We start from the raw sequence: 20,383 nt of genomic DNA, 5'->3' as shown, positions 1-20,383 counted from the left end.
TTACTATGTGCCAAGCACTGTTCTAAGTGCTGGGGTAGACAAAAGGTGAACAGATTGTCCCACGGGGGGGCTCAGAGTTTTAATCCCCATTTTACAGATGAGGTCTCTAAGGCCCAGAGAAGTTAAGCGGCTTGCCCAAGGTCACACAGCAGACAAATGGCAGACCCGAGATTAGAACCCACGTCCTCTGACTCCCAAGCCCATGGCCTTCCCACTAAGCCACGCTGCTTCCCAGGTACCCCCAGGCCTGTGGATCTGCACAGTCTGCAAGTGAAGCTGCCCTTTCTTCCCCATTTACCACCCCCAACTTCCAGGCCCTACCCTGCCGAGGGGCTTGGAGCCCCTTCCTGGCTGAATGACCTGCTGTTCGTGGGCAGTGGGAGGCAGAAATGTTTCCTGCTGTGGGTTTCCCTCGTTAATTAACTGGCCTCCCTCACCCACACCACCTCCCCGATCCGCCCCGCAGATCCTGCTGCTCCTTGCCTTGCTGGAGCCAGGACTGATTGCAGGCGGCTCCAGATCAGCCTGTCCTCCGGTCACGGTCACGGAAGAGGGAACTCTAACCCTCATCGTCCCTCCTTGGCCGCGAGCGGGGGCATTTAGGTTTTGTTTTGTTTTGCAATGGTGTCTGTTAAGCGCTCACTATGTGCCAGGCACTGTTCTATGCACTGGGGTTGATACACGTTAATCAGGTTGGATACAGTCCTTGTCCCACATGGGGCTCACAGTCTTAAAACCCATTTTAATAATCATAATCATAATAATGGTACCTGTTAAGTGCTTATTATGTGCCAAGCACCGTTCTAAGTGCTGGGGTAGCTACAAGATAATTGGGTTGGACACAGTCCCTGTCCCACATGGGGATCACACCCTTAATCCCCATTTTACAGATGAGAGAAGTGAGGCACAGAAAAGAGAAGCGACTGGCCCAAGGTCATAGAGCAGGATAAGTGGCGGAGCCAGGATTAGGACCTTTGGCTCCCAGACTCGGGTTCTATCCACTAGGCAATACTGCTTCTCTATGTTCTGAGCCAGCTTACTGACCGAGATCTCACCTTCAGCCTGCACTTGTTGACTTTCTTCAGGCCCAAATAATCTTCCATCTTGCCCAGCCCAGAACCCACCATTGGCTGGAAATTCCAGCACCAAAGCCTAAGCGTTTAATACAGTGCTCTGCGTGCAGTAAGCGCTCAATAAATATGACTGACTGACTACAGTGGGGAGGGGAGCAGGGGGTGGGCAAGGAGGGATGCAATCCTCCTGCCTGCTTGAAGCGGCAGCCTCGGGGCGGTGCCCGGAGCTCTGAGCGGCCAGGTGCCACCTGGGTCGGGCCCACAGGCCCCCAGCTTCCCAGCATCTCAGGGCCCGGCCTGGAGGTGATCAGATGTCAACGTTTAGGGCCCCTCAGCCCATCGATCAGTGGTATTTATTGAGCGCTCACTGCATGCAGAGAACAGCTCCTGTCTCCGGGGCTGCCCCCTTCAACCGCCCACAGAGACTCTCTGGGACACATTCAAGCCCCGAAAAAAACCTTCTCCCCTTTATCTCTCTCTCTCTCTCTGCCCCTTCACTCAAGCAATCAATAGTATTTATTGATGTGCAGAGCACTGTACTAAGCTCCTGGGAGAGTACAACAGAAGCAATCATTCAATGAATGGTATTTATTGAGCACTTACTATGCACAGAGCACTGAACTAAGCACTCGGGAAAGTACATTACAATTAGTGGACACGTTCCCCGCTCATAAGGCACTGACTCCCCTTCCCTGCCCCTTTGGCCAGGTATCTGAGCCGGGCCCGCCCTAGACCTGGATCTGGGAGTTGGGGATTCTGCCCTCCTCCCGGTCACCAGGCCAACTGGTAGACACCATCTTATGAGTCCAGGGCAACCCCCAGGCCTTGCTCAGGTGCCCCTGCTGTTTGGGCTAAGATTAGGCCCCGGGGAGCATCTCTGTAGGGATTGTATGACCCCTGCTGAAGCGGGAGAGAGACAGAGACACAGAGAAAACAACCCAGAAAGAGAGAGATGCAGAGATGGAGAGGAGAGAGAGACAGAGCCACAGAGGACAAGAGAGTGAGAGAATATGAGGGAGAGAGGAAGGGAAGAAAGTAAAGAGACACAGAGAGAGAATGAGAGAGGAAGGGGAGAAAGGAGAGACAGAGGGAGGGAAGAAAGAAGAGAGACAGAAAGAGAAAATGAGAGAGAGGAATGGAAGAAAGGAGAAACAGGGAGGGAAGAAAGGAGAGAGAGGATGAGAGAGAAGAAGGGAGGAAATGAGAGAGAGAATGAGAGAGGGGAAGGGAGGGAAAGAGAGAGAGAATAAGAGAGGAGAAGGGAGGGAAAGAGAGACAGAGAGAATGAGAGAGAGGAAGGGAGGGAGAGACAGAGAAATGAAAGAGGAAGGGAAGAAAGGAGAGAGAGACACAGAGAGAATGAGAGAGAGGAAGGGAGGGAAAGAGAGACAGACAAGAGAAAGGGAGTGAAAGAGAGAGACACAGAGAATGAGAAAGCTAGAGAAAATGAGAGCACGGAAGAGAGAGAAGGGAAAAGAGACAGAAGTGGCATTTCCCCAGGAGCCCAGATTGCGGACTTGGGCCTCCAGGCCAGAGCCTCTCCCACTTAGACTGGAAGTGGAGCTCAGTGTGATGCTGAGGCACAGGGCGAGGGGGAAGGGAAAGGAAGCTGAGACACCCTCGTCCCCCTGGCCGCCGACTCCCAGGGCTCTGGGTCTCCAAGGGGGCAGGGGATGCCATTGTCTCGGTCTGGGCCGGGTCTAGTTCCCACCAGGCCCAGGCCCAGATCCAGCAACTTTGGCACCGAACCGAAAAGAACCCAAACCTTTCGAACCCAATAGCTCTTTGCAGCCTGCCAGGCAGTCACTCCCAAACCCCACCTGCTTGCCCCCACTAAGTCCCTCCCCTCTGGGCCCCTACAGCCAGAACATAAAGTACATAATAATAACGGTATTTTTTAAGTATATGCTATGCGCCAGAGCCCCTACTAAGCACTGGGGTAAAGAGAATTGGGTTGAACGCAGTCCCTGTCCTACATGGGGCTCACAGTCTTAATCCCCATTTTACAGGCGAGGAAACTGAGGCCCAGAGAAGTGAAGTGATTTGCCCTAGGTCACCAGCAGACAAGTGGCAGGCCCGGAATTAGAACCCAGCCCCTCTGACTCCCAGGTCCCAGGCTCTTTTCATTAGGCCACGCTGCTTCTCGAGTAGGTGCCCAAGTACCCGGTTCACTCATGGCAGAGGTGGTGTCAGCTGCAGTGGGCAGGGAATGTGTTTATTGTTGCATTGTACTCTCCCAAGCGCTTAGTACGGTGTTCTGCGCACAGTAAGTGCTCAATAAATACGATTGAATGAATGAATGAATTTCTCCAAGCCTGTCTCGGGTTCTGGTAGTCCTGCCTGCCCGGCTTCCCCAGGGAATTCATTCTACCAGTGGGGCAAAGTTTGCTCTGGATTTCCCCGGGATGGGATTCGTCGGCCTTCCCCGGGTCCCAGAGCTGGGGCTCAAGGTTCCCCCGACTGCCCCAACCTCGCAGCCTCCCCGAGGCTAAGCCCCGGGGGCTCCCTGGCTAATCCCCCCAGCACCGAGGGCCAACAAAAGTGCTGCGACTCAGTCACCATTGGGTGCTGCTCGCACTCTCCTCTACCCTTGAGGGTGTGTATATGTGAGTGTGCAAGTGTGGAAGAGCAGGGGGAGATTGGGGCGTTTGGGGTGCCTACTGCCTGAGAGGATGTGAGTGTATTTTTGTGTACGTGTCTGTGTTCAAGGAGAGGGAGGGGACCCCAGGTTAGTGGGGAGGACCAGATGCTCCACTGCGGGGGGCAGGAGCGGCACGGTGTAATGGCTAGATCCTGGGCCTGGGAGTCAGAAGGGCATGGGTTCTAATTCCGGCTGCGCCACTTTTCCGCTGCGTGACCTTGGGCAAATCACTTGGCTTCTCTGTGCCTCATCTGTAAAATGGGGATTGAGACTGTGAGTCCCAGGTGGGACAGGGACTGTAGCCAACCCGATTTGCTTGTACCCACCCCAAGCTTAGTACAGTGCCTGGAACATAGTAAGTGCATAACAAATGCCATTATTATTATCAGGAGGGGACAGAAGCACAGGTCGGGGGGCAGGCGCTCGTCACTGGAGGAGAGTTCTCTCCCAAGCGCTTAGTACAGTGCTCTGCACACATTAAGTGCTCAATAAATACCACTGACTGACTGAGGGGGCATAGGTCGGGGGCAAAGTCTCCACTGCCAGGGAGAGGAACACAGGTTGGAGGAGGATCAGGCTATGGGAAGGTGAACGGGGTCCGGGGCAGTGGGAGGAGGAGGAAGAGGAGAAGGGGGAAAAGAAGGAGGAGGATGAGGAGGAATAGTATGGCTTAGTGGAGAAAGCATGGATCTGGGAGTCAGAAGGACCTGGGTTCTAATCCCAGCTCTCCCAATTGCTTGCTGAGTGACCTTGGGCAAGTCACCTCATTTCTCTGTCCCTCATTTTCCTCAACTGTTAAAAAGGGATCTCTGTTCTCCCTCCTACTTAGACTGTGAGTCCCATGAGGGACGGGGACTGTGTCTGACCCGTGTCTGACTCAACTGACTTTTACCTTCCCCAGCGCTTTGAACGGGGTTTGATGCACAGTAAGCTCTCGACAGATACCACTGGAAAAGCAGCGTGGCCCAGTGGGTTCTAATTCTGGCTCCGACACTTGTCTGCCTTGTGACCTTGGGCAAGTTACTTAACTTCTCTGTTTCTCAGTTAGCTCATCTGTAAAATGGGAGTTAAGAATGTGAGCCTCATATGGGACAGGGAATGCGTCCAACCCAATTATCCTGTATCTACCCCAGTGCTTAGAACAGTACTAATAAACACTTAGTAGATATCATAATTGCTATTACTGTTATTATTTTAAAAGAACAGCTCCGGGGATGTACGTTTGTCTGCCGTCCCCAGCCTGTCCTCCCACCTCGGCTTTGCCCTTTCCATCCACCTGTCCAGTCCTCAGGGACATGAGCCTGGCTGGCTGACACCTCAGCTTCGAGCGGGGCCCCCAGGCAGAGGGCAAGTCCCGCCAGCTGGCCGTCCTGCTAGGGAGATTGTCGCCACTGCCTTAGCACACACATCCAGTCGGGGCTGGGCTGGTCGCCCAACCAGCCACTGGCCAGGAGCCGGAGCCCCGGTGAGCTAAGCCGGGACCAGCCGGCCCGGGCGGGGGTTGGGGTGAGGGCGGCTCTCGGCCCACTGGGCATGGAGAGAGGGAGCAAGGCCCAGCGGGGGGAAGGGAGAGTGGTTCTCAGCCAACTGGGCACAAGTGGAGGGAGGGAGCAGGCCAAGGTCTGGGGGAGGGCAGTTCTCAGCTGACTGGGCACAGGAGGAGGGAGCAGACCGAGATTAGGGGGTGGTGATTCTCAGACCACTGGGCACAGAGGGAGGGAGCAGGCCGGGAGCGTTGACTGAGGAGGAGCACTGGAGCCCAGGCCGGCCAGGTCATCTTATGAGCCTCCCAGGCAGCCATGAGCTATGGGCAGGACCCTCGCCTCCCTGACCGGGCCCCAGTGTGGACAACCAGGTGGAGGCCAGGGCCAAGCCTGGGCACCGTAGCCCGACTCCAAGTCTGCTCCTTTTTTCTCTTTTTTTTCCTTAAGGGTATATGTTAATTGCTTACTATGCCAGGCACTGTACTAAGCACTAGAGCAGATGCAAGATAACCAGGTTAGACGCGGTCCCCGTCCCATGTCCTTAATTAGCCTCAATCCTCATTTTACCGATGAGGTAACTGAGGCAAATAGGAGTGAAGGTGACACAGCAGACGAATGGTGGAGCCGGGATTAGAAGCCAGGTCCTCTGACTCCCAGGCCCGAGCTCTTTCCACCAGGCCACGCTGAATCCCAACCCGGCTTCCCAGTGGCCCACCCAGGTGCCTGTTTACCTGTATTGATGTCTGTCTCCCCGCCTCTGGACTGTGAGCCCACTGTGGGTAGGGATCGGATCTCTTCATCGCTGTATTGTACTTTCCAAGCACTTAGTCCAGCGCTCTGCCCACAGTAAGCCCTCAATAAATACGATTGAGTGAATGAATGAACGAGAGGGGCAGGCAGGGAGGAAACGGGGACCACCCGGCACCCACCTGGATACCCAGAAGGACTCAGCGGAGACCCCCCGGCTCCTCGCTCCGAGCCAGGCTGGAAACATCGGGGCCCGTGGAGGGGAAGAGGGAAGCAGGGTCCCGAGCTGACTGGCTGCCCAGAAGCCACACTCGTCTCCGCCAGGATAGAGGCTCGGTTGGCCCCGAGCCCTCCATCTGTTGCCGTGGCAACACGTCCAGCTCCATGCCCATCTCTCCCAGCGCTCAGGGAAATGCAGGAGCAGCTTGGCCTTCGAAGGAGCCTGAAACCCAGGTATCCTCCTTCCAAAGGAAGCAAGCCTCTTCTCCTGGGCCCCGAGCCTGGCCGCGGCTGCTCCGTCTATAGATGGCTCAGACTGGTTTCCGTGGTGACCTCCTTCTTAACCAGAGAAGAGAACATCCGGATCTTCCAGGCAACCCCCGGCCAGCCCCCTCCCAAGGGGCAGGGCTCGGCCCGTCCTCATTCGAGTGTGCAGAACCCGGGGCTCCGGGTGTTGCTTTGGGCCCAGACCATCTTCAGTGCCAACAGGGCCCCGGATGCTCCCCAGCTGCCGGGCCGGCCCTTGGCTCCGAGCAGACGGGCAGTCTGGTCCTCAGAGGCTCCAGGTAAAGAAATCCTCTCCTATTCTGCAAACCCAGGGCCCCGGGCAGAGCTTTCAAATGGGCCTTGTGCTTCTGGGATGGGTGTTGGAGTGGCGGTTGGGGGTGGGGGAGAGAAGCAGCGTGGCTCAGTGGAAAGAGCACAGGCTCAGGAGTCAGAGGTCATGGGTTCTAAATCCAGCTCCGCCACCCGTCAGCTGTGTGACTCTGGGCACCGTCACTTAACTTCTCGGTACCTCAGTTCCCTCAACTGTAAAATGGGGATTAAGACCGTGAGCCTCACGTGGGACAACTTGATTCCCCCGTATCTACCCCAGTGCTTAGAACAGCGCTCTGCACATAGTAAGTGCTTAACGAATACCAACATTATTATTATTATTATCTTTGCTCCAGAGTTCCACATACTGCCAGGAAGCAGGCGAGATTTCCAGGGCCCTGGGTTCCCAAACCTCCCAGGGCAGCGGCAGGGGGCCGGCGGTTTGGGTTCTGAAACGGCCCTCACCTCCCACCCCCTTCTAATGTTCCCAGCGGTCCAGGCCCAGCCCACTCCCCTTTCCGGACCCCACCCACTAATGGAGATTCGCACAGACTCACAGCTGGAAAAATTGAATTTGAATTCCAAGTTGCTTCCCGGCCTCCAGCAAGTGGGACCGACCCCCTCAGCCCCCGGCCCCCCGAGCTCACTTTTCATTCATTCGTTCAATCGTATTTATTACCTGAGGGTGCTGCGAGGATCTTTCTGCCTCTCCTGGGGCATCCAGGGAAGGGCACATGAATGTGACAGCCGTGACCAGAAAACTGGATGGACAGCGGGATTCCCCCACCGTGTCCTTCCGGTGCCTACCCTGCGGCCTGGCTCCTGCCCTGGGGCCAAACCTGTTCCGGTGCCACTCCTAGCTGAGCTCTCTGAACCCACTATGGCATCTGGGATTTAGAAATGGGAAAGCCGCAGCCCTGACCCCCACCGGATGTCCTGGAGATCAAGTCCAAGGGCTTAGAGTGGGTTTCTCGCCTCCACGGGTTTCAGTAGGGTGAGGACAGGGTGCCAATCACTTCAGGGGAGTGTGGGCAGGGGATCAGTCAGGAGTGGCTTAGTGGATAGAGAAGGGGCCTTGACGTCAGAAGGACCCTGGTTCTAATCCTGGCTCTGCCACGTGTCTGAGGTGTGGCCTTGGGTAGGTCATTTACTTCTCTGGACCTCAGTTACCTCATCTGCAAAATAGGGTGAAGAGCGTGTGCCCCATGTGGCACAGGGACTGGGACCAATCTGATTAGCTTGTATCCACCCCGGCTCTAGAACAGTGCTTGGTATATAGTGAGCACTTAACGAGCACCATAATTATTATTAACTACGGAGCTTTCTGGGGCACGTAGACCTCCAGCCTTTCCAGCTCAGCAGACGCAGGCTCGCGGTCCGACAGCAGACGCAGGCTGGGGTCTTGCAGCCCCTCTGGCCCCTTTCTCCACACTCAAAAGCCTTCTGGGTGCCAGTTGGGTCTGCTTCAGGGAGAGCGCCGTGCTGGCATGCTCTAAGCTCACTGTGGGCAGGGAATGTGTCCGTCGTTTTGTTGTATGGCGCTCTCCCAAGCACTTCGTAGAGTGCTCTGCGCACAGTAAGTGCTCAATAGACTGACTTTCTGCCAATGCTCTCGCTGGCGCCCCTTGATGCTTCGGCCCTGATGGCGTTCAGGAAGGGCTGCGAATGCCAACAGGAGCCAGGAATCGCTTCTTTTTCTTTCCTTTTCTTTTTTTATGGCATTTGCTAAGTGCTTATTATATTCCGGGCACTGTACCTGGGGTAGATACAAGAGAATCAGGTTGGACCGGTCCATGTCCCACATGGGGCTCACCGTCTCAATCCTCATTTTACAGACGAGGGAACTGAGGTTCAGCTTCTGCATAGAAACGTTGGCAATGGCTGGTGCCCAAGGCTGGAAGCTATGCTGAAGGTGCTGGTCCGGGTGGGAGAACCTTCCGGGGCAGTCACCCGTGCCAGGACCCTGGGACCGGGAGGGAGAGGCCGAGGAGGGCCAGCCAACAGAGGGGGAGGGAGGGATTGGCACAGGAGCCGTGGGCAAACCCAGGGGCTGTTGCCCTTCAGCTTCCACCTGGACAAGGGATGGAAGTGGCGGATCGCTCCCCATTGCTGTTTTCAGCCCGGCGTGAGCCAGTCTGCACCCACCCTGGCAAGGGAAAACCAGTTGGCTTCGTGTTCACCAGCCGAGGCAGCCAGCCCAGCCATGCCAGGCGAAGACAGTCGGCCATGCCACCCCGGGCCCGGCCCCGCTGCCCGCAGCCGCGGACGAGGGAGAACGGACCTCCCACCTCCAGCTTCGCGCAGCTTGGCAGAGTGGGTAGAGCACGAGCCTGGGAGTCAGAAGGTTGAGTTCTAATCCGGACTCCGCCAATTGTCTGCTGTTTAACTCTGGGCGAGTGACTTTCCTTCTCTGGGCCTGTTACCTCATATGTAAAATGAATTAATTATGGTATTCGTTAAGCACTTATTATGTGCAGAGCACTATTCTAAGCGCCGGGGTAGATCCAGGGTAATCAGATTGTCCCATGTGGAGCTCACATTTTTTAATCCCCAGTTTTACAGATGAGGCCCAGAGAAGTTAAGCGACTTGCCCAAGGTCACTACAGCAGACAAGTGGCGGAGTCGGGATTAGAACCCACGACCTCTGACTCCCAAGCCCGGGCTCTTTCCACTGAGCCACGCAGCTTCGTAAAATGGGGATCGAGACTGCGAGCCCCCATGGGACGGGGGCCGGTTCCAACCCGATTTACTTGTATTCACCCCAGTGCTTAGTACAGTGCCTGACACCTACTAAGTACTTAACAGATACTATCATAATTATTATTATTACTATGACTGGGGAGGGACACAGCCTCCCTCCAGCTCCTGCCCAGGCCCCTGAAACCCCCGTCCTTCCCCGTCCACCACTCCTCCTCCACCGGGAGGGAAGCAGGGTCCTCTGGGGGGGGGGGGGGGGGGGTCCACTGCATAATGAGCAGACTCCACCAGTGCACAGAAAGCCCCCCTGCCCCACCGCACCCCTAGCCAGGATGCAGCCCAGTTGCTTCCTCCCTCTTAGAAAGGAGGACTTCCCTTAGAGGGCAGGGAAGACTGAGGGCGACTACGCCCTGCAACACACGCAATATGCCAGACCGCCCACACAAACACATCCCGCTCCACCCCCAACCCCCTGCTCTTTTTCTGGTATTTATTAAGCGCTTACTATGTGTCGGGTACTTTTCTGAGCGCTGGGGTAGATCCAAATGAATCAGGTCAGACACCGTCCCTGTCCCACACGGGCCTCCCAATCTAAGCAGGAGGGAGATCAGGGATTGAATCCCCATTTTGCAGTTGAGGAAACTGAGGCCCAGCAAAGTGACTTACCCAAGGTCCCACAGGAGACAAGTGGCGGAGGTGAGAGGAGAAGCCAGGACCTCTGACTCCCAGGCCCGGGCTCTCTCCACTGGGCCGCACCGCTCCCTCTGCCTGGGAAGCAGCGTGGCTTAGTAGAAAGAGCCCGGGCTTGGGAGTCAGAGGTCGTGGGTTCTAATCCCGGCTCCGCCACTTGTCAGCTGTGCGACTTTGGGCAAGTCGCTTCGCTTCTCTGTGCCTCAGTTCCCTCATCTGTAAAATGGGAATTAAGACGGTGAGCCCCAAGTGGGACAACCCTAGTGCTTAGAACAGTGCTTGGCACATAGTAAGTGCTCAACAGACACCATCGCCAACCGGCGTTTAGCATAGTGCCTGGAGTCCGAGGTCGTGGGTTCTAATCCCGGCTCCGCCACTTGTCAGCTGTGTGATTTGGGGCAAGTCACTTCACTTCTCTGTGCCTCAGTGACCTCATCTGTAAAATGGGGATTAAGACGGTGAGCCCCCCGTGGGACAACCTGATTCCCTTGTGTCTATTCCAGCGCTTAGAATAGTGCTCTGCACATAGTAAGCGCTTAACAAATACCAATATCGTCATCATCACATAGGCGTTTAAATACCATTATAACAATGATGTAGGCTTAGAGCTGAGAAAGCGGCCGATGGCCCCCTGGGAGGGGGACACAATGAGAGCCTTAGGCCACCGACAACCTGCTCCCCGAGCCAGGGGCCACCCCAGAGGCAGGAGGACCCACTCAATCTTCAGGCCCTGGGAGACTGAGTAGGGCCCTCTTCCTTAGGCCGGGAGCCCACGTAGGACAGGGACTATGTCCAACCCAATTAACTTGTACGTACCCCAGCGCTTAGTATAGGGATCGACACATTATAACACTTTATACCATAATAATAATTTAGAATAACATTATCATAGTCTATTCCCCTAGACTGTAAGCTCGTTGTGGATGGGAAATTTGTTATATCGATATGCTGTACTCTCCCAAGCGCTTAGTACAGCGTTCTGCACACGGTAGGCGCTCAGTCGATACCACTGATTGCTACTATTGGAGCTGAAATGCTCAGACAAGGCCTCAACCCCCAGCACGGACGCTGCAGCCCAAGAGCACTGATGAGTGGAGCCCGTCTGCCCCTCTGTCCGTCGCCCCTCCGTCCGCCCATCCGTCCATCCGTCCATCCTCCCTCCCGTCTCCCTGGCTGACTCCCATTATGAGGGAGCCGCCTCGGAAGCCAGGTGGAAGGAAACTCCACCTCAGAACTCAGGTTTCTATTCGCTAATCTGAATTCGCTACTTTCGGACCCATCGCCCGGGACACGGCCCCTTCCCCCCTTTCCCTTACCCAGATGAACACAGGACCCTCGGGAGGGGCAGGGGTGGGGAGGAGGGAGCAGCAAGAGAAGAAAACTGGGGAACTGGAGTTCAGTCCAGAGAAAGCATGGGCGTGGGACTCAGAAGGACCCGCGTTCTAATTCCGACTCCCCCGCTACTCTGCTGGGTGACCTGGGGCAAGCCACTTCACTTCTCTGGGCCTCCATTACTTCATCTGTAAAATGGGGGCTTAAGATGGTGAGCTCCACATGGGACAGGGACCGCGTCCAACCTGATTAACCAGCACTTAGTACAGTGACTGGCACAGAGCGAGCGCTTAACGAATATCGGAAAAAAAGGAATAACCAGCAGTCTGCAGGTCCCCGCCCCTTCGCGGCCCTGCTTCCGTCGGCCAGCCAAGAGGAACCATGGAGGCACAGGGTGTGTGCTCGATAAACACTATCGACTGGCTGATCGATCGATCGATCGATCGATCGAGAGGCTGCTGAAAGCCCGTCAGAGGTACGGAGCAGCAGGAATGGAGGGGGTCTGGTCTAGGTCCTTACAAGCTGGAGAGTGAGCCGGAGGAGGAACGGGTGACCTTGGGCCCTTAAAGCCAGGGCCCAGGCATGTCCCACCTGGGGGGGGGAAGCAGCAGGAAAGGGAGTTTCCGCCTGATCTCTGCTTCTGGAAACCAAGAATCCTGGCAACCCTATCGTCACCTTGGTTTCTCTTTCCCACCTCCTAAGATCGCCGAGCCCTTTCAACAATATCATCCCCGTTGTGTAGATGGACAGACTGAGGTACCGTGAGTGGCGAGGAGGTTTCAGCCAGGCTAGGGGCAGGCCTGCTGACCTCTCTGTCCGGGGGCCAGTCCCCGACAGCTTCTGCCGTTGGGAACCGCAGAGGGTGATCTTGAGTTACTAGAGTAGGCCTTCAACCTATGTAAAACACGAAACCCCTCACTTCTCATCTCTGCCCTGCTTTCTGCATCGCCTACGCGCTTGTGTTTGTAGCCATTAAGCCCTTTTATTTTCACCCCAGTCCCACAGCGCTTACGGACGTGTCCGGAGAAGCAGCGTGGCTCAGGGGAAAGAGCCCGGGCTTGGGAGTCAGAGGTCAAGGGTTCAAATCCCAGCTCAGCCGCTCGTCAGCTGTGTGACTGCGGGCAAGTCACTTCACTTCTCTGCGCCTCAGTCACCTCATCTTTAAAATGGGGATAAGGACTGTGAGCCTCAGGTGGGACAACCTGATCACCTCGTATCCTCCCCAATGCTTAGAACGGTGCTTTGCACGTACTAAGCGCTTAACAAATGCCATCATTATTATTATTATTAATAATTCATTTTAATGTCTGTCTCCCCCTCTCGTCCTTAAGTTCCTTGTGGGCAAGGGATCGTGCCTACCCACTCCATTGCATCGTACTCTCCCGAGCATTTAGTTTAGCGCTTTCTGCACAAAAGAAGCACTCAGTAAAAACCACCGACTGATCAAGGGCAGGGATTTTCGTCTACTTAATTCAGTGCTCTGCTCACAGCCGGGTGATGATCCAGGCGGCTGCGTGTGTCAATCGATGCATTTATTGAGTGCCGACCGTGTGGCAGAGCACTGTACTAAGCGCTTGGGAGAGTACAATATAACAAGATAACAGACATATTCTGCGCTCACGTCGAGCTTAGGGTTTAAAGGGGGAGATGGACACCGATATAAATAAATGACAGAGATGAACGTAAGTGTCAGGGCGCTGGGAGCGGGAGGGATGAATAAAGGGAGCAAGTCAAGGCGACGCAGTCTGTGGGTCTGTCTGCGTTGTGTGAAGTGTGTGTTTGTGTGTGTGTGTGCGCCGGACTGGCAACGACCCGGAGGCTTGGCTCCCCTCCTCCTCCTCCTCCTCCTCGGCCCAGGCTCCGACCGCAGCATCGTGGAGATCCCCGCACGTGGTCGGGAAGCAGCCGGAGCGAGGAGCCAAAAGCCAGAGGAGGGTTCTCCTACCGGGGAGGGGCGGGGACCTCATTTTGCTCACCTCCCGGTACCCCCTTTTGTGGAAATGGGGGCGATGGTGGGGGGTGGGTGGGGAAGGGAGGGAAGGGAGGAGCGGGGCCGTGGTTGACCGTCGAACAAACTGCACGGGGCCTTCGGGGTTTGGAAAGTTCGTTTTCTTTTTCCCACACATTTCCGGGGTTTGGGTGTTTTCCAAGACTCAGACACATTTGTTAACAAAGAGAAGAAAAGAAAGAAAAAAAAAAACCAGTGGGAAACGGGGAGCCCCTTGGGCAGATATCTCCCCCGGCCCCCCCACCCAGCAAGTCCGCGGAGCGGCTCCCCCCTGCTCCCTCTCGCCCAGGATGCCGCAGGCTATTGATATCTAGATATTTGTCTTTAATATATATTTGCATTTTTCCTTCCCCCCTCCCCCCTCCCCACACACCCACACACCCACACGCGCACGCACACACACACGCACACACCCCCACACACACCCCCCGATGCTCATCTTTTCCGGCTGCCGAATGCATTTTGCCCCTAAACTTCTCCCAGGACCCCCTAATCCCTTCTCCTGCCCGGGGTGCCTCTCGACCGGGGAGCGAGGACTTGGGCCTGGGGGGGGGGGGGCGTCCTCCTCCTCCTCCTCTTCCTCCAGGCAGCAGCCCCGGCCCTGTGGGACATTTGGGGGCCCCGGTCCCTCCCCCCACGGCCCTCCCCGCTTTCCATCCCCTGCCCGCTCGCCAGCTTTCTCCACCCCCCCACCCCCCACATTCCCAGAACCCAAACACCAGAGGAAAGGAACAGAGGGATCCAACAGCAACAGGGGATAAACCCAAGAGAGGGATGGGGGAGAGGGGAGGCGAAGGTCAAGGGGGGGGGGGGGAGAGAGAGAGACGGGAGAGACAGAGAGAGGTCGAGGGAGCGGACGGGCGGGAGAGAGAAGAGGGGAATTAGAGAGGTGGCGACGAAAGACGGAGGAAGAGAAGGGGCGAGGAAAAAGAAAAGGAGTGTGAGACCGCGGGGGGGGAGGGAGGGAAACTGAGAAAATCAACGAGGGGAGAAGCCATCCCTTTGGAACCACACACTCTCTCCATTATCCCCTCCCCGCCCACCGCCGCCCCCAAGGAAACACAGCCCGCCCCTTTTAAAAAAATAAATAAATAGATCCGGGGAGGTGAGGAGAAAGCCACGGCGGGCCCACCCCCGGTTCCCCGCCCGCCTCGGCCTGCCGGGCAGAGGTGGTGGGGGGCGACCCCGAGGCCCGGCCACCGTGGAGGGGAAGGAACGGGGTGGGGGGGCAAAGGCCGGGGGCGGGGCTCATCATTCGGAATCGTTATTAGTATTAGTAGTATTAGTATTATTAGTATTCTCTTTTTTTCTTTTTTTTGCTTTTCCTCTTGGCGAGAGCAGTCTGAGGAGGCCGGGGGGAGCGGGGGGGAGCCCGGGGGGGACGGGGAGGTGGAGGGGCGGGTGGGTGGGGTGCGTCTGGGTGGGTGGGGGAGTGGAGGAGGGGGTCCGTCCTCGGCCCCACCCCCTCCCAGGCGGGCTGGGGGGTGGAGGACGGGGGTCCGTCCTCCGCCCCGCCCAGTCCCAGGCGGGCTGGGGGAGGGGGCGTCTCAGACATAGTACTCCTTGTCCTTGTTCTTCTTGGCCTTGGCGGGGGTCTTGGGGGCGGCGGGGGCCTTCTCCTTGACGACGGCGCCGTTGGTCTGGGCCGAGTTGCTGATGTAGTTGCGGCTCTGGTCGACCTGGTAGGAGCCCTCGTCGCGGTTGCGGTACTTGTACATGGCGTAGAGGAGGATGAGGATGCAGAGGGCGGCGGCGGCCACGATGCCCACCACCATGCCCGTGGTGCTGCTGGACTCGCGGATGACCTCCACCGCCCCCGGCGGCCCCCGCTCCCCGGACCCGCTGGTGGGGCTGGCTGTGGGCAGACGGGGGAAGCCGGGGGGACCGGCCGTTAGGGCGGGGGAGGGCGGGGCGGGGGCCGGCGCCGTCTCCAGCAGGGGCTGCAGCGGGTCGCGGTGGTTCATTTTGCCGGCCGGCCGGTGCGGGGGCGGCCCGGTGGCCCCGTCTGTCCTGAGGTCGGGGCGCGGGGCGGCGGGGGGTCCCGGGGGCTGGCGAGGGGCCAGCAGGCCGGGCCGGTCCGTGGCCCCCAGGGGGAAGGCGGTGTAAAAATCCTCGTCGTCCGTAGGGGGCAGGCTGGAGTCGAACACCTCCCCGGACGCCAGCCCCGACGCCTCCGCCGGCTCCTCGCAGTCGCTGTCGTCGGGGTCGGCCCGGCAGGGGGCGCCCGCCGCGGGGGGCCGGCGCCGCCCGCCGGCAGGGGGCGCGCCGGGCGGCGGGGGCGGCGGCGGCGGCGGCGCCGGGGGGTCGCGGGTGGCGCCCCCCGCCGGCGGCAGGAAGGGGTGCAGGGTCGGGGGCGGGGGCGCGAAGGGGGACCGCGTGGCCACGGGAGGGGGGTCTAGGGAGTCCTCCGTGATTATAGGCAAGATTAACTCTCCTCCTGCAACGACACGCACACGGACGGGCGGGGGGGGGGGGGGGACGGGAAAAAAGAGAGAGAGAGAAAAGGAAGAAAAAGACACGGGGGTCAGGGACGGCCCGGGCCCGGGAGGGGCGGTCCGCGGGGGCGCCCCGCATCACAGAGAAACCACAACAGCCTCCAAAACCCCCAATTGTGCCGTGGCCCCATCGGCTTTTTAGTTTGGGGTTTTCTTAGCATCATCATTTGCTTTTTATTCTTTTGGTTCTTTTTTTTTTTTGTCCGAAAAGGGCCACCGGCCCGCTGCCACGGGCTACCCTTACACGGCAGCGGACCGGGCCGGGCGCCTAAGGCGACCCGGTCAGACTGCGTTGTTCGCTTGGTTTTTCTTTATTTTGACAATTGCTTTTTTTTTTTTTTTTTTGGTCTTTCTCATTGCTTTAAGAAACCAAAAGGAAAAAGGAAAAGAAAGGAAAATCGAAAAGGAACGGAATAAAAAAAGAGAAAAAAACTACTTTGTTTAAGGCTTTCAAACAGATACAACAGCAGCATTTAAACAAACCTACAGCAATGACTTTGGTTTTTCTCTAGGTTTTTTTTTTTTTTGCTTTTAAAAAAGAAGAGAGCATACCACGGAATTCAGGCAACTTACATCAACAAATAGGCCGTGTGATTTTAGCATGAAGAAAAAAATTACAAAACAGAGCTGTGTAAGCGGGTTCTCCCGGAAAAAAATAAAAAAAAACAACTTTTCCGTACAACTTTGTTTCTTTCTGCTTTAGCATCTCTCTCTCTCCCTCTCTCTCTCTCTGTCTAGCTCGTTCTTTCCTCTCTAGTTCTCCATTGACGTCCAAATCCTCTCAGGCTCCCCTCTCTGTAACTCCCTCTCTCTCCAACTCCCTCTCTCTCCCTTTTCCCCCTCTTCCGACCGACGGTGCTGATGTCTAAATAATCGGGGCCAATATCCGAGCCATCATAATAAGAAAACATTACCGCCATTTTGTGCCTCCGTCCTCCTTGTTGGATGGGGAGGGAGGGGGGGAGGAAGGTTTCGGTTGAAAGTGAATGTCGGTTTTTGTCAAAATTGATATTCTATTCACACACACAGAGGCATGCACACAAACATACACAAAGACACACATACACACTCAAAGAGGGGCCCGGGCAGCTGTGAGGACACCCCAAAGCTCAGCGTGTCGGGGGGCCGGGAGATGAGAATCTCAAGGCCCCGTCCCCCAGGCCGGAGAAGGCTCCCTTACTGGGCTGGACCCAGGGGACAGGCCGAGGGGAGACGCCTCAGAGATACTCTGTGGGATCATTGCTCGGGAGAGGGGAGTTTGATGGAGGATGTCCACCGTCGGTCCTGAGCCCAGAGGAGGACTGACGGGGAGGAGGGAGGGTCATGGGGTGCGGGAGGGAAGGGGGAGTCCTCGGAACCCGACTCAACTTCCCCGCCTCCCTGGATAGTCCAAATGCTCTCAACCTTTCTCCTGCTCCCCCGCCCCCCGGGTAACTTTTCCCCTTTTGCCCCTTCCCCAGTGCCCCACTGGTCCAGGGCTTGGCTTCCTCTGACCCTGAGGGTGACTGCTCCCTCTTGGTAAAATCAATAATAAGCCAACAGAAAGAAGAAGAAAGCAAAAAAAGAAAAGAAGATACACAGCCGTCTAGGGAAAATGCTCCTGTCTGGAAGGGGAGGCCTGCAAAAACCGTTGGGGGGTGGGATCACAGCGCTGGGGCAGTTTGGAAAAAATGGCAAGAGGGCTTTCTCTTTCCACTCAAAAGCCCCACGGGGCTCTCTGGGAAAGGCCTGGAACTGTAACTCCCATCAGGACCTTGCTGAACACTACAATTCTCATCAGCCTTCAGGTTATGGGATAAAGCCCCCACTGGAACTCAGGACAAGGACTACAGCTCCCAGCAGTTTTCGCAGTGAAGAGTACCATTCCTAGCAGTCTACAGAGCGGAGACTACAACACCCAGCAGCCTACAGAGACTGCAACTCCCAGAAGCCAGCAAGAGTGAAGACTACAAATCCAGCAGCCTCTCCTCATTTACTCTCCCCCCACCCCCTTCAAAGCCTTATTGAAGGCACAACTCCTCCAAGAGGTCTTCCCCGACTAAGCCCTCTTCTCCTTTTCTCAACACCCTTCTACCACGCCCTCACTTGCTCCGGTTATTCACCGCCCCCCCTCCCAGTTCCACAGCACTTTAGTCCATATCTGTAATTTATTTATTTATATTAAGTCCCCCTCTAGACTGTAAGCTGGTTGTGGTCAGGGAATGAATCTGTTATATTGTTACAGTGTACTCTCTCAAGCGCTTAGCACAGTGCTCTACACACAGTAAACTCTCAACCAATACGACTGACTGACTAGAGTGGAGAATACAACGTCCAACAGTAGGTAGAAGGAAAAACTTCAACTCCCAGCAGCCTGTAGAAGGAAGGCATCTCCACCTGGATGTCCTCCCACCCCCTAAAACTTAACATGTCCAAGACTGAGCTCCTTATCTTCCCACCCAAACCCTGTCCGCTCCCTGACTTTCCCGTCACTGTGGACGACGCCACCATCCTTCCCGTCTCACAGGCCCGCAACCTTGGTGTCATCCCTGACTCCACTCTCTCGTTCCACCCACATATGCAATGTCACCAAAACCTGCCGGTCTCACCTTCACGACATCACCAAGATCCTCCCTTTCCTCCCCATCCAAACCGCTACCTTGTTGGCACAATCTCTCATCCTATCCCGACTGGATGACTGCATCAGTCTCCTTTCTGATCTCCCAACCTCCTGTCTCTCCCCACGTCAGCCCATACCTCACTCTGCTGCCCGGATTATCTTTCTACAGAAACGCTCTGGGCATGTCAGCCCTTCCTGGAGAAGCTGCGTGGCTTCGTGGAAAGAGCCCGGGCTTGGGAGTCAGGGGTCGTGGGTTCTTATCCCACCTCTTCCACTTGTCAGCTCTGTGACTTTGGGCCAGTCACTTAACTTCTCTGGGCCTCAGTTACCTCAACTGTAAAATGGGGATTAAGACTGTGAGCCCCACGTGGGACAACCTGATGACCTTGAATCTATCCTAGCGCTTAGAACAGTGCTTGGCACATAGTAAGTGATTAACAAATACCATCATCATCATCAATAATCAGCAGTGGTTGCCTATCCACCTTCGTATCAAGCAAAAACTCACTCTGGGCTTCAAAGCTCTCCATCCCCTTGCCCACTCCTACATCACCTACCTTCTTTCCTTGTCCAGCCCAGCCCGCTCACTCCGCTCCTCTGCCACCGCTCACCTCCTCACCGGACCTCGTTCTCGCCTGTCCCGCCGTCGACCCCCGGCCCGCGTCCTTCCTCTGGCCTGGAACGCCCTCCCTCCTCACATCCACCAAATTAGCAAACTTCCCCCTTTCAAAACCCTACTGAGAGCTCACCTCCTCCAGGAGGCCTTCCCAGACTGAGCCCTCCCTTTTCCTCTGCTCCTCCTCCCTCCCCATCGCCCCGCCTCCCTCCTTCTGCTCCACCCCACTCCCCGCCCCACAGCACGTGTATATATGTACATATTTATTATTCTATTTATTAATGATGTGTATATATCTATAATTCTATTTACTGATATTGATGCTATTGATGCCTGTTTACTTGCTTGGTTTTGTTTTCTGTCTCCCCGCTTCTAGACTGTGAGCCCATTGTTGGGTAGGGATTGCCTCTGTTGCCGAACTGTACTTTCCAAGTGCTTAGTACAGTGTTCTGCACACAGTAAGCGCTCAATAAATACGATTGAGTGAATGAATGAAGACTACAACTCTCAACACTCCAGGGAGGCTGGCTCTCCCTCACTTTCCAGGAAGTGGTATTCGGTCAAGCAGGCAGCATCCTTGGCCTAGGAAGTTGGGGGAGATTGAGGTCGAGGATCTGGAGTTGGGATGAAGGCTTAAGGAAAACCTCAATTAAAGGGCCTTTCTCTCTCATGTGACGGCTGCTCTGCCCCTTCCTTGCCAGGCTGGGGGTCCCAGGGACCCCTGTGCTGGGAGAGAGGGCTGGTTGGGTTCCAACTCTACCCTGGAGGTATGGGTTCATTCGATCGAATTTATTGAGCGCTTACTGTGTGCAAAGCATCATACTAAACGCTTCTGACTAAGGAATGCACAGTCCCTGTCCCACATGGGGCTCCCTGTCTTAATCCCCCTTTTATAGATGAGGTAATGGAGCCACAGAGAAGTGAAATGACTTGCCCACTCCCTTTTGCGTTGCCCTGGCTTGCTCCCTTTATTCATCCCCACTCCCAGCCCCACAAGACTTTGGTCCATATCTGTAATTTATTTATATAATAATAATGGCATTTGTTAAGCGCTTACTATGTGCCAAGCACTGTTCTAAGCACTGAGGTAGATAGAAGGTAATCATTAATGTCAGTCTCCTCCTCTAGACTGTAAGCCCGTTGTGGGCAGAAAATGTGTCTGTTTATTGTTCTACTGTACTCTTC

The 20,383-nt window shown here is 56.0% G+C and overlaps 1 protein-coding gene across 37 annotated transcripts in view; it reads right to left on the bottom strand.

Moving 5' to 3' along the window:
* Positions 1 to 20,383, bottom strand: part of NRXN2 (neurexin 2) — a 176,888-nt gene that overhangs the window by 11,251 nt on the left and 145,254 nt on the right. For 22 of the 37 annotated variants that reach the window (XM_029061746.1, XM_029061760.1, XM_029061748.1 and 19 more), the window contains one exon: positions 14,903 to 15,925. The exons of 1 other annotated variant lie outside the window; for it this stretch is intronic. In XM_029061746.1, coding sequence (XP_028917579.1) covers positions 15,036 to 15,925 — 890 coding nt within the window. In that variant the 3' untranslated portion in view covers positions 14,903 to 15,035. Of the gene's footprint in view, positions 1 to 14,902; positions 15,926 to 16,172; positions 16,343 to 20,383 lie in introns of those variants that run through there. 14 more of the 37 variants (XM_029061768.1, XM_029061771.1, XM_039911364.1 and 11 more) reach the window with 2 other exon arrangements.

This window comes from Ornithorhynchus anatinus, chromosome 3, assembly GCF_004115215.2.
Source record: "Ornithorhynchus anatinus isolate Pmale09 chromosome 3, mOrnAna1.pri.v4, whole genome shotgun sequence".
Classification (NCBI taxonomy): domain Eukaryota; kingdom Metazoa; phylum Chordata; class Mammalia; order Monotremata; family Ornithorhynchidae; genus Ornithorhynchus; species Ornithorhynchus anatinus.
The sequence above is the reverse complement of the archived record's forward strand: the minus strand, read 5'-3'. Positions and strand labels throughout refer to the sequence as shown.